At 40.7% G+C, this 14848-nt stretch overlaps 1 protein-coding gene across 1 annotated transcript in view; it reads left to right on the top strand.

Moving 5' to 3' along the window:
- magt1 (magnesium transporter 1) overlaps window positions 1–13563 on the top strand; it is an 82678-nt gene extending 69115 nt beyond the window's left edge. The window contains exons 9-10 of the mRNA XM_030062396.1: window positions 13069–13159; window positions 13254–13563. Coding sequence (XP_029918256.1) covers window positions 13069–13159; window positions 13254–13269 — 107 coding nt within the window. The 3' untranslated portion in view covers window positions 13270–13563. The remainder of the gene's footprint in view (window positions 1–13068; window positions 13160–13253) is intronic.
- Window positions 13564–14848: the final 1285 nt, after the last annotated feature.

Below are 14848 nucleotides of genomic sequence, written 5' to 3'. Positions count from 1 at the left end.
CCTCACCAATGCGCTTTTGGAAGAATGGTCAAAAATTCCTATAAACACTCTCCTCAACCTTGTGGACAGTCTTCCCAGAAGAGTTGAAGCTGTAATAGCTGCAAAAGGTGGACCGACATCATATTGAACTCTATGGGTTAGGAATGGGATGGCACTTCAGTTCATAGTATGAGTAAAGGCAGGTGAGCGAATACTTTTGGTAATATAGTGTACTATAAGCATATAAGTTACTGTAATCTTTTTCCCACTTTTTTAATATTTGACCAGACTCAAAAGAAGATCCGCCGTTTTCCATTAAAACCTCCATGGGTATTAACGTTTTCTTTTTTGGTCCTAACTTATGTATTTCCCTCCAGAATTGCTCAGGGTTACCAGTTTGTAGTTGTTCTAACTTGAGAGCTTGGCCTCTTTTAAACCTCCTCTTAAAGAACCTGAGCTTTCTATCAAAGTTAGCCTGTCATTGCTTGAATTCACTATGCAAGGCCCTCCTCTTCCAGGGATCCCCGGGACCACATTTAAGGAATGTTCTCTCAGCAGAACACAACTTCAACCAAAACTCATTTGGGTCATTCCATGTCATTTCACCAAATTTTCAGGACATCCCATGCACTTGGGTCTCAAAAAATTCTAATCCTATTTATCCAATAGGCACACTGTAAATTTTTAGTTTGCTCAGATGGATACTTTTTGAGAAATGGCCAATTTAGTGAGGGGAGTACGTGTCGATTTTGGTGCGATTTTGGCGCGTCCTTATTTTCCCTCAATTTTTAGGTGTCGATATCTCAAGAACTACACCACACAGGAAACTGAAATTTTGTACGATAATACACCTCCACCTACTCTCTCAGAATATACAAAGACATCTGTCATACATCATAAATGGTAGGCATGCCAGCCCCTCAAAAATGAAAAAAAAAATGCGCAGGTTTTGTGGTCAACCATGTTTGGGCCTTCAGAAAACAACTTTGTATATGCCCCAGCTTCTTGATTTTTTCAGAGCTTTGAGATACATACACGGACTGTTCAAAGCATTAATGGTTAATCAGATATACAGTATGTATCGGTTTCTGGATGGCAGCCTCTCCAAATCCAAAAAAAGTTTTCATGTCAGATTTTGATTGGCCCATAACTGCATGTGGGAATGTCTTAAAAAATCTGATCTCTGTTTTAATTTAAAGTTCAAAGCTTGCTCTTTCTTAGGATATAAAACATTTTTTCTTCATGCAAGTTCTTCATTTTTTTTTCGTTATCCCAAACATGGGGATATTTCACCACTCGCGAATATTGAAATTCCTCAATATTAGACCATTGTAGCTTGCATTTGTGTCTTATATTAATTTATTGTTTATTTGTTCATTATTAACCTAAAATACAATGACCATTGCACCAGAAATGCATTTATTTGTCAAAACATCAACATTTTCTGTTCCTGCTCTCAACAAAGGCGGACGCTTTTTCTCTAGCTCCCTCCTGCCCTTATCTGCCCTGCTTTGCTTGTGCTGTCTCAGTCAGATCTATCGGAGCCTCTTTCTGCATTTCTCTCCGAAAACCTACAACAATGGATCTGATCAGCTAGTCTCTCCTTTGCCCAGAAAACTGGGCAAAGGAGAACCCGCATGCCCTGCCAGAACGTTTGCCGCCGGGTACACCATCGACTCCTGGGAGCAGTGGAGGGTTGTGTGCCTGACGATTCTTTCCGTCGAGGATGTTGAAAACGTATACATGATTAGATTTATGATAACAGGATTTCTGCTGTTTGGTGCTGGCGGATTCCTGATTTATCGCAAAGTTCAGAGGGTGTTGGCAGTGCTTTTGGTTCTGGAGAAACTGCCAGCCATAGAAGGTTTGTGCCGAGCTAACAACACTCAGACTCATGCGTTATGCGAATTAATTCGCAAGCAGGAAGCAATTCCGTGACTTTTACGCCAGATGGATAACAGCTTGGAGAAGGTGGAAGCTCGACTCAGAGGATATGTGCCATAAATTGGAAATTTTCGGAATCACCGAGAGAACCACAGAGACTTGAGGCTGATGGAAATTGCAGAGTCAGCCTGACTGCTGTTTCGACTCATGTTGTAAACTGGGACAAATGACAACAACAGAACACCAGAGCATCCTGGGGCTTTACTGCACTTTACTGTACAGTAAAGTGCCCATTCTGTGCACATTCTTCATTTTACAAACTTTACAAATTGAGACCATTTTGGTGTGATTATCTTCAAAATTGAAAAAATGAAGAATGGGCACAGAATGGGCACTTAACTGCACAGTAAAGTGCCCATTCTGTGTGACATTTTTTAAACCCGAACTCTATGAATGTGCAGCTCAAGAGATTTGGTAAAAAGTTATGAAAATGTTGATGTTTTGACAAATAAATGCATGCAATGTTCATTGTATTTTAGGTTAATAATGAACAAATAACAAACAATAAATGAATATAAGCCACAAACGCAAGCTACAGTGGTTTAATATTGAGGAATTTCTGTATTCGCGAGTGGTGAAATAGCCCCTTGTTTGGGATAACAAAAAAAAAAATTATGAAAAAAGTTATGGGCCAATGAAAATCTGATATGAAAACTGTTTTTGGGATTTGGAGAAGCTGCCATCCAGAAACCGATGCATATATCTGACTAACCATTAATGCTTTGAACAGTCCATGTATGTATCTCAAAGCTCTGAAAAAATCAAGAAGCTTTTCTGAAGGCCCAAACATGGTCGACCACAAAACCGGCGTAATTTTTTTTCCATTTTTGAGGGGCTGGCATGCCTACCAGTTATGATGTATGACAGATGTTTTTGTATATTCTGAGAGAGTAGGTGGAGGTGTATTATCGTCAGAGGTGGCAAAAGTACTGACATTCTGTACTTAAGTAGAAGTAAAGATACTTGTGTGAGAAAAGACTAGTAAAAGTAGAAGTACCAATTCAACTTCTTTATTCAAGTAAAAATAAGAAAGTACAGGCTCTGAAATGTACTTAAGTCCAAAAGTAAAAAGTAAAAATGAATTTTTTACCATTAATGCTACGTATACCTTTTTTGATAACTTGGCAAGATGAAAAAAAAGTTCAGGGCACACAGAACAGGAACTTTTCCTCTTTTATTAACAACCTGCAAAGTGCTGGTACGGAGAAAATAAAAATCATGCAACAGTCTAGTTTTGCTGCAAGCCCAGTTTCACACAATAATCAAGACTGAACTGACCAGAGGTCTTGAATGAGTACCTTTGATAACGTTATGCAACTCTGTTTTGTCGCCGGCTAACGTTATCTTCCATGGCCCACTGTCTTCCTCCATGCCTCCAGATTTCTCTATATGGTTTTCTTTATCTTAACTGCTCTCACACCCCGCGCCCTCTCTCTCTTTCCCTCTCTGTGCAGGGTTTCCTCCAGGATTTTTTGAAACTGTGGGAGAGGCCGTCAGCGTTAATGTTAATAATTTTTACCATGGATCTTTTGTAGCACAGAGGAGATATGTTGCTCAAACACTGTTAGTGTATGTTTATGAGTTGTAGAACATAATAAATTATCTTGAAGGAGTAGATGTTTATCAGTAAGCTTGACTCCAATAATTTAACAATATGTTAAATTATTATTTGTTTTAAAAATGTAAATTACTTATCAAACAGACCTAACAATTCAACTACCAATGAATGTGCAGTAGTATGCATGTGATAACATAGATTGAAAAATTAGCCGAAGTGATACCGCTTCTCTAAATAGACAAGCTAAGCCAGTGTGCTGCTGTTAGCCAGTGAAAATAGAGCGGAGTGGCAGCTCTTCGCTTTGTTACACAATCCATGTCAGTGCGCTGCTGTAGCCTGGAAATTTTCTTTGCCTTTTGGACTCGTACGGTGCAGGTGCAGTTGTTGTAATTTTTTTCTTGATGGTGCCGGTGAAACAACTGGAGGGGTTGTGCCACCCAGATTTGCTTCCCTCCATGTAATTTTCCCCAGACATACGTTCATATTCCACACAAAAACAGCATTTCATTCAAATTATGTCAAATTCCACGATATTCCGCGTTAAATATAGATTCTGTTTTATTTGGCTAATTCCGCGATTCCGTGATCGCGGAAATTATAGGGTCCTACAATGTTAACATTAACAATAACATTAGGGTCGTTTTCACAGGCTTGATACAAAAAAAATGGATTAAATTCAATCTTGCCTAGGTACCTTTCTTTTGCCCTTTTCTCTCCCTCTGCGAGTGCGCAGCAGTAGAATCAAACAGGTGGGTGATGACTCCGGTGTTCATTTTTCTAAATTAAGTTAATTGCAGTGTAGTGTAACATTTCATGATATTTAAATTATCATTTCAAACTCTGATTATAGTAAGTATATGTGCGCAAATATAGGTTTTATATATGTGTATATATATCCATTCGTACAATATATTTTAAATTGTTTGAACATCTGAAAAAAAAATCATTCCGAAGGCGTGGCGGCTTTTATTTTGCCGTGGCGGTGCGCCACGATCAATTACATGTAGAGGAAACCCTGCTGTGTATTTAGTCTTTTACATCATGTTGTAATCTGTGTAGGTGGAGGGGAGTAACGAGGCCGCCCGCCCCCACCAAAAAGAGAGAGAGGGAGAGAAAAGTAACGAGCCTGTTTTTACAATGTAAGGAGTAAAAAGTACAGATATTTGTGTTCAAATGTAGGGAGTAAAAGTAAAAAGTTGGCAGAAAATTAAATACTGAAGTAAAGTACAGATACCTGAAAAATCTACTTAAGTACGGTAACGAAGTATTTGTACTTCGTTACTTCCCACCTCTGATTATCGTACCAAATTTCAGTTTCCTATGTGGTGTAGTTCCTGAGATATTGACACCTGAAAATGGAGGAAAAATAAGGACGCGCCAAAATCGACACATACTCCCCTCACTAAATTGGCCATATCTCAAAAAGTATCCATCTGAGCAAACTAAAATTTTACAGTGTGCCTATTGGATAAATAAGGAACAACTGGTGAATTTTTCAGAATTTTTTGAGACCCAAGTGCGTGGGCCATTTGGTGAAATGACATGGAATGACCCATTTAATTCATTATTCCAGTATGGTTGTTTAGCTCTGTAATATTTCTTTGTAGAACCCATTTTTTTTACAGGACAATATTTCTCCATCTCATCATGTAAAGGATAACAGAGATTGGTGTAACACCGGTCCATCTTGTCCTGATTTTCCTGTACAATCTGTAGTTGACCTATTACCTCAAGTAGGGCCATGTGACACATCTCAGAAGAGAGAAAATCAACAGGATACTTCCTGCCTTGTCTTTTTGCATGCTGTAGAAAGTCAACATTATTCTGTGTATTAAATACCTCTCCCACTTGAAAATGTAAACAGAGAACTGAATGGTCAGGGAGTGTACTATGATCACCAATCAAATTAAAACTTTCTGGACCAACTCTGCCAATAAGCTCAGAGGGGGTGTAAACCAAATCCAAGACATGTTTTCATATCAGCATGAGATGTCACTATGTAATCAACAACAGCTTTGCCCCTTACAGAAATGGAAGTAAAATTGTCATTTTCAGGATTTAACCTCCTGTTAAGTATACAACATTTAGAGTTCTTTAGAAATTCCATAAAGGTATGACCATGTTTATTTACATTTGTGTCCAAAACCACACGAGGAGAAATATCATCTCCTTCCACATAGTCCTGTTAACATCACCACAGATATAAACTGAATCCACCTTGTCGGTAACAGTATATAGCAACGCCAGTAAATGGGCAAAATAGAGATCAGCGTTCCTGCCCCAGGTAGATGATTCTAGGGACAGGTAACATGAAATTAAAATGAAAGAATATTGTGGCTCTCTATGCTCGAAGCGTATACCGCTCGAACACTGCATTTTTAACCAAGAATCCAACTCCACTGGAGGATTTAACAGCTCTCTTATGGGCAATACAATTATGTCCAAACCAGGTTAATCCATCAAAGTCCAGTGTATCACTGCATAAGTGAGTTTCGTTCAGAGAAATGAAATCAGGGTCTAAGGATTTAAGTAATAATATCCTGAGTTCACAGTTTGACAGCGTCCACCCATTAACATTCCAGTGGGCTAACAAAAACTGTTCAGTAACAAACCTGACAGGCTGGGCAAGCCCCTCTCAATAGTCATCATCAGCTCCCGATCTATCTCTCACCGCACGCTGAGAAGACTTCGTCCGCTTCACCATGCGTCCATTCCCGGTCAAGTAAAAGTCCTTCCCAACTGCAGTTTCACGGATCAAAGTTCTAAAATTCAGTTCCATCAGTTGTTCGGCATGTGATTTCGCTGATGACACATAGACTTTATTGAATCTGTTGTTATCTTTGAGCTTTGATTTTCTGCGCAACACGGTCACTTTCTCCTGAACTGAGCTCAGCTCCACTTTAATGAACCCTGGTCGGTCTCCACGCACCTGCACCCGCTCCACAGCAGCGGGGCAGAGCACAGTGTCACATCCAAGGCCGACATGCAACAGATCTTTCACTTTAGCCATTAAATCCTCTCCTTATGATTGAGGAAGCCCCACAACTATCAGGGAGACATCTGGATCAAAGCTCTTCTTCTTAGCCTCTTTCTCAGATATTTTCTGCTCCATCTTTTCCATTTGTGCACACAAAATTCCCACCTCAGTGTCTTGGGCTGGGTATCGCCACTGACCTCCCGATACGATACGATTCCGATACACTAGGTTCCAAGTCGATACGATTTCCGATACGATTCGATACGATTCGATATCGATATTTTAGTTATAACACCAATTTTGCTTTGGTAATGGAAGAGATTCTCAAAGAACTAACGCTGTAAATTCAATTGTAAAAGTAACCCTCTAACCTGGTGCCTAATTAAATATTAATATTTACATTAAGAAAGAACTGACCATTAAACAAATTGTTATACAACATCATGTACTTTTTACTGAAATAGTAGCGCAAACAGTTTTTGGGTCGGTACATCTGGCTCATGGTGCATGCAATGCACATTTTTAACCTGGGGCCTATTTCACAAAGGGTGAATTAAATAAGCCAGGATATAAGCCAAATCTAGGCTTGCTAAAGCCTGCCCCGCACAGCCTGGTTTATTCCGTTCCACTAAAGCCAAGTCAGGCTGAGAAGGAGCGACTTTAGCGAGTCTGGATTGTGAAAGCCAGGCTGGTGCGCGATTACGCCTCCCTTCAAAAGACCATGCCGGTCGATCGTAGATTCCTTGAACGTGACCAATCATGGAAGCGGAGCAGAGGGCTGCGTCACTCAGTCTGGACGAGACTCAGCGCCTAATACAAACACATGAGGAAGTAAAGGAGGTTATTAACCGTAAAGGCAATGAAATCTATATTCTCTTATTATATTAGTTATTCCTTCATTTATTTATGTATTTATTCATTTATTTTATTTTTCATTTTCTTTTCATTGTAGCCTACCTATTTTGCTGTTTATTTTATTCAATCTGCTCTTGCCTTTTACTGAAGTACTTTGGGATTCTGCACTAACATTGATTTTATATTTCCTTGCCTTTTTTCCCTATATGTTTGATTTATGTACGATGGAAAAATGCCACAGTTGTTTATCTTATACCTTCTTAATAAATTAAAAATACTACAACATAATCTTTATGCATAAACGTTTTTTTTAAAAAAAGATTTAAATCACATTTAATTACTGTTCAGAAATCACAAATCAGAAATTACTTAGACATCTCACATTTACAGACCCTGAAGTTTTTTGTTTCTTTCGTTCCTTTCTCCACATTATTTGTTGTTCACTGTAAATCATTGTAATTTCTTTTTTTTTTTGTTATTTTTATACTGAAGTGTATTTACAGCAACGTCGCTACTGAAAAAAATGTGTGTTGCCTTTATAATTCATGTACTTGACTTGACTTTGATCTAATAAAAGCGAAAAACAAAAAAAACAAAAAACCTAAAGGCAACTAAAGCAAGGGAGAAAGCGTGGCAAAGTGCTGCCGACAAACTTAATGCATAAGTCGTCCAAAATATATATATGATTTATATTATTATTTGTTCCATAAATATATAGGCTAAGCAGTTGTCAACCTACTAATCTCCAATGCTATAGGCCTATTATATGCACTCTATCACTCTATCTATCTGCAGTGCCGTGCAATGTCACGATTGCATGGCAATACCAATTAAATGTGTTCTTCCAAAATTATGAGAGACTGAGAGTGACAATGATTATATCACATGAGCCATTGTGAAACAATTATGATTCATGGTCACACACTATTAGAATAATATCATTAAATTGATTATATCTTAATGCATTTATTTTCATTTTATTTGAACATAGCATAATTTGAAATTAGTCCATATACTAACAGGTGTTGAATTAACAAAGTCATTGGTTTACGATTAGAGTCATTGACTAATAGTAATTTCACAAAGTTGAACAACAGGGCACTGGATTAATTTAAGCTTGACTTCTAGCCTGGTCTGGAGCAGGCTAAGGCTTAGGCTAAGTTTCCATGATAATTAAGGTGGGATTACTTTCATGAAACTGAGTTCAGGCTCATTATATTAAGGTTTAGTGGCCAGGTTAATCTCGTGAGATGATCCACCTTTCATGAAACCCATTAATCCCTAATCCTGGCTATATTAAGACAGGATAGCTGCTAAATCCAGGCTTAAAGCCTTATCTAGGTTTCGTGAAATAGGCCCCTGGTTAACACCTATTACAAGTGTGTAAACAACTCAAATTAACAGCAGCCAACCAATGTAAACAATAATAATAAAAAATGTAAACAGACACTAGACCCAGACCAGATCAGATCAGGCTAGACCCAGACCCAGATCAGACCAGACAAGGGGTCAGTTTCACGAAGCAGGTTCAACAAACTCTGAGTCTTACCCCGAACTCTGAGTTAATCTACTTTGAGATAGGAAACTCTGAGTTTTCGGTTCCAGAACAGCTGATTTGAGTTAGTTTGATCAACTCGGAGTAGTTTTACCACTAGTTAAGCGCGTGCGCCACAGCTATAAAAAGACAGTGTCAATGGAGCCCCGATTTGACGAGTCACCATGGCAACGGGGAAGCGTTGTGTTTTTCACCCTAGTTGAATTGGAAATCTTAATGCATTCATACAGGGAGTCTGAACATGTTTAAACACCGCAACACCGCTGCAACGGCAAAGGAGAGGGAGACGGCGTGGGAGAACATCGCTGGTCGGGTCAATGCGTAAGTTTAAATGTAGTGCGTTGCAATCGGAATCAGAATCAGAATCAGAACAATAATATTACAGGGGGAAACTGCTTGAATGGTAGCCTATTAATTTATTTCATTTAGGTACGATCCCGCGGGGGAGAAGCGCACTTGCCAGCTAATGTAAGGACGGATTATGTTGTGCATATAGATGATCGACTGTGACGTGAAACAGTAACGCTCAAAAAGATAATTGTCTGGAAATGCTAAAACATCTATCCGCGGTCTTATAACCATCTCCCGACGAATATTTAATTCTCTGCGCAGTAACACTGCACCTTCATCCACGGGATCATTGTCAAAAGGACATGCCATGTTCGTGAAAAAAAAGTCGCCACCTAACTACTAATGGACTAATAATAAAGGACTACCGACTGTTTTTTTATGATTATTTTTTTAAATAACAGACGGCAGAACTAATATGCCACGCCAAAACTCGCCTGCTGACAGAATGAATGAGGAAGTTAAATACTGTATGTGTTTTCACTAAACCAGAGCCCGTCTACTATTAGAGATTCTCTGACTAAACCTGCTTTGGGAAACGGACCCCAGGCCAGACTCTCTCTCTCATCTCTCTGAAGCGGATGGCCTGGATCTCGCGAGATCTGACTGTGATAACGGTGCGCGAAGCACTAAACCACGCGAGACTAAAGAGGTTAACCAAACAAAAACACCGAACGGGCAAAATCTATTGCATTTTAAAATATCGATACTGGGATTTATGTATCGATTATCTTTTCTACACACGATACATCGATACAATATCGAAAATATCGATTTTTTTAAACCCACCCCTATCAGTATCCAGATTTGCCTTCATGTCTTTTGTGGCCTTTTCTATCTCTTTCAGCACAACATTCTGATTTTCAGCAATCATCTTCTCCATCGATCCACGCAACTTATCAACTCTAGAATTGACTTGCTTTTCCATGCTATCAATTCTAGAATTGACTTGCCTTTCCATGTCGATCTGCATGCGGTCCAGTCTTGAGTTAATCGCTTTCAGTTCTTTCATTACCGCAGCACTGCTGCTGCAACACTCGCTCTCATTGTTGCTGCTTGTGGAGCTTCGCCCTTGTTTCTCGTGATCCCCTATAATTTTATCCAAAATGAGGCACTTCACGCCACAGTGCGAAGATGTAAGCTTTACAATCCTAATAATAAAGGTCAGTTCTGACCAATAAATCACAGGTTTTGTACAAGTTTGTTCAAAAGTTTGAGAGCAGCAACACGCCAACATGCTCACGCAGCCTTGAAGTGCATGAAGTGCTTCGAACGGCTAGTCATGGAACACATCAAGTCTGTCCTTCCCCTCTCTTTGGACCCCTTTCAGTTTGCATATCGGTCCAACTGCTCGACCGATAATGCCATCTCCACTGCCCTCCACTCAGCCCTCACACATCTGGACTCAAAAAACTCATACATCAGAATGCTGTTCATTGATTTCAGTTCAGTGTTCAATACAATCATCCCCCAACAGCTGGTTCCCAAAGTGTACTGGCTGGGGCTGAACACCTCACTGTGCAACTGGCTGCTGGACTTCCTGACTGGGAGACCACAGGCAGTACGGGTCGGCAGCAACACATCCAGCACCATCATACTGAACATGGGGGCCCCTCAAGGATATGTGCTGAGCCCCCTCCTATTCACCTTGCTGACCCACGAATTCACACCATCGCACAGCTCAAACCTCTTCATCAAGTTCGCGGACGACACGACTGTGGTGTGTCTCATCAGTAACAATGATGAGACAAACTACAGGAGCGAGGTGAACTGCTTGGCCTTGTGGTGCAGACACAACAATCTCTCTGAACGCTGAGAAGACAAAGGAGATTGTTGTGGACTTTTAGGAGAGTGCACACCCAACATGCTCCTCTGACCATCAACGGTGCTGCTGTGGAGAGGGTGAGCAGCACCAAGTTCCTGGGTGTACACGTCACAGAGGACCTTTCCAGGACCAACAACACCACATCACTGGCCAAGAAAGCCCATCAACGCCTCTACTTTCTTCACAAGCTGAGAAGAGCTAGAGCCCCGGCCCCCATCATGCAGGCTTTCTACAGAGGCAGTGTCGAGAGCATGGTGTCCAGCTCCATCACAGTGTGGTACTGTGCCTGCTCCGCGTCCTGCCGCAAGACCCTCCAGTGCATTGTGAGAGCAGCTGAGAAGATCGTTGGTGCCTCTCTCCCCCCCTCCATGACATTCTGCACCTGCCTCACCCGCAAAGCCCTCTGCATTGCTGGTGACCCCACCACGTCACACAGCCTCTTCAGCCTGCTGCCATCAGGGAGGAGACTGCAGAGTCTCTGGGCCAGGACCAGCAGACTGAAGGACAGCTTCTTCCACCAGGCCACCAGACTCTCTCCCTGCCCTGCCCTCTCTCACCTCTGTGCCCCCTGCCCACACAATTTCTGGACTCTAGACCACTAGACTACTACAGTGGTGGTAGTTGGTGGTTGAGGTAGCTTGAATATTGTCCACCTCCCTCTTTGAGTTTGAACTCGGTCAGAAGCGATGTCTCGTGCTGCACTAGCATAGGTCTTAGCATAGCCATCCCAGCATGGCTAAGAGCTTCTTCCTTCTTTTGCTCGTCCTTTTTAGCTCTCTGGGATATGTTTCTGGTATGGTGGAGTGATTTCGATTGTGCTCAAAAAACTATGGCAGGTTATTCTTTTTTGGCTGAACTGTCACGAGTAGTTAAGCGTTAGAAGTTTGGGAAAAATGCGTACTACTCCATCTTGCTGCCGACTGGAAGTCCATTTTAATCTTTTTTGAAATATATGGTATTTGTCAGGAATGAGTTTCCAAGTGGTCAGAAAAAGTATTGTCTAATAAAAAATGAACAAGACATACCATTTTAAAAAATGTATTCACTTAGGACAGATGAACAACCATCCACAAAAGACTATTATAAAAGATGTTTGTCAGACAGTGTGTTTGTGTTATTAACCAAAAAAATCAACTTGACACAACTACAGCAACAGCAACAACAGTAAATGTAGATATGGGCACAAATGTGCAAACAGTCTACACAAGATGCAGCTTTAATTGTAAAAATGTGTCTAGTTCCGCTTCTGATGTGAGATGCAGACAGCATGTGGGTAAAAATGAATGAACAAATCATTTTGAACTAATTAATTAAAGGCACATCTGTCCACACCTGGCATTAATGATGCCAGGTGTGGACAGATTGACAATATGGACACGTGAAGTGCTTGCTTGTGGGACTGTGCCAACTAGGTTCATGTATGTGTATGTATATGACAAAGATGAAAATTAGAAACACTTTCTCTACAATTTTTGTTTATTTTGGTTTTTCTAAACACACAATACAGTTTCAGTTAATTATTGTTTTCGTTTTTCAGTGAACAAAAATGTTTTTTCACACCTAGCTTTAGATAATGATAATAATCTTGAATCACAACACAGCCCACTCAGTTATTCAGTGTGAAAAGCTAATCTATGCTTCCTTGCCATGTGACCAACCTGTTCACAAGGTTTCACAATGTTGCATGAATCCTTTTGAAGGTTACATGCATTATGCTTTATGTGAAGCTCACTTTCATGCTTTATGAATGTTGAGGACTTCGCTGCAGATGCAGAACATTGTAAGGTGGCTGTTTCAACCAAAAATTCATATGTAAAAATTCAGAGATTTTGCATTTTTGTAGTGAAATCCAAACTACCCCTGCACAATCTCCAGTTGTAGTAAGTGGGCCAGACATTCAAAATCAGTGCAAAAGTGCACACTTCGTCCATCAGGCACTATGGAGTAAAACTAATTTTGTGTGTGTGTGTGTGTGTGTGTGTGTGTGTGTGTGTGTGTGTGTGTGTGTGTGTGCTTGCACATGTTAGTCATGTGTGTAGCAGGTATTGGTCTGGTGATGCTATTCTTCAGTTGGCTGCTGTCCATTTTCAGAGCCAAGTATCATGGATACCCCTACAGGTACAGACAGGGAGATTTATCTTGTGTGTTTGTTTTACTTGATTTGATTGGCTCTTGTTTTTCATAAACTGAATATTTTCTCTTTGTGTTGCAGCTTCCTCATGAGTTAGAACTGACAGCATCATCCGCTGTTACAAGAAGTATGAATCTCTCTACAAGAAGTTTCACAAAGTGCCTTAAAAATGTATCAAGCTCCTCTCTAGCTAGGGAGCAAGTGTCAGCATGCCACCTCCTTGTTTGCTAGGCCAAGAATTGTCTTGAAAAAAACAAAAACAGTGTCTATATAAGACAAAACCTCAACTTGGGGTAAATCATGTAAAGTTCATACATGAACAAACACAGCAGTTTATGTGTTTAATATACAGCATTTGTTATGTATCATTAAAAACCATGTTGTGCCACAAGTTTTTTTTCTAGATTTTGATTTTTTTGATTCCCTAAACTGCATATTTATTTGTCTGCTCATCTCCCACTTCACTCCAGTCTCAGTCTGCATCTTTATGTCTGTAACTGTTTTGGGACCATAAACAGGTTTTAGGCTCATCAGCGGTTGGGGTAACAAAAAAGAAAAAAAAAAAAAAAAAAAAAGAACGTTATGTAAATGTTTTTGAATTGAAAACAAGTTTAAATTAAAGCTGCAAGCAGCGTTGGACGGGCCCTCGCACCCGTGCCCCGCGTCCCACTCATGCCCGTCGGGAACGGTCCATTCACGGTGCCATTCACTCAATCACACACACAGACACACACACTCTCTCACACACACACACACACACACACACACACACACACACACACACTCACATACACACACTCACATACACACACACACACACACACAGACACACACACACACTCAATCACGCACACACACACACAAACACACAAAGTTCTGGCCCAGCCACTATCGGTGCTCCTCCAGCAGATGTCGCCCTAAGCTTGCGTTTGAGTTTGAGAGTTGTTTCTGCTTCTGTGGGGGAAGGGCAGAGCAGGCAGAGCAGAGAAAAAAAAAAACAGAGTCCAAACCTGTTAAACAACTCTTCACCACGGCCATAAACTTTTTCCAATACACAGCTAGACCTCCTATTTTTGTAGGAGAATTAGTCCTCTTTCCATCTGCATAGGTTTGCAAGCTGTCAGACTTTTACTTTGGACTCCTGGGGCCTAATTAGTGGCCATGGGGACGGCAAGTGCCTGTTAATTCACAGCAGGCACACCAGGGTCTATGGGAAAAAATGGAGGCGCTGGTTGTGGACACTGACTTTGAGGGCTTCTGAAATCCAAACGGTTCAAAGGAATGTAAATTCCTTCTGAACTTTTGTTAAGCACTATGTCCTCTGTCATCTATTAAATTTTCAAGCCATTCAAATTAACGTCCTGGGAGTTTATAGATTTCATGCAAAGCTCAAATTTGGGCGAAAACGTGACTTTCAAACGCAAATTGCGGACTTCCTGTTGGTTTTAGGTGGGGGGCACGAGCACGAAAAATGTCGGGCTTGATGAGATCTACGTTTCGGCGCTGGTTTGGTCTTTCTATCACATTCCTGTGGGCCGCAGGGGCTGGCTTTGCGTCCCTAGGTGGCGCTACCGAGCTCATTTTTGCTCCGGGGGGTTCCGATTTTTGATTTTATCGAATTTTTCGCCAGGCCTGATGTGCGTGCCGAATTTGGTGAGTTTTTGAGCATGTTTAGG

The sequence above is a fragment of the Myripristis murdjan genome, chromosome 10 (genome assembly GCF_902150065.1).
Source record: "Myripristis murdjan chromosome 10, fMyrMur1.1, whole genome shotgun sequence".
Taxonomy (NCBI): Eukaryota; Metazoa; Chordata; class Actinopteri; order Holocentriformes; family Holocentridae; genus Myripristis; species Myripristis murdjan.
Note: the sequence above shows the minus strand (reverse complement) of the source record. Positions and strands in the feature narration are given on the sequence as shown.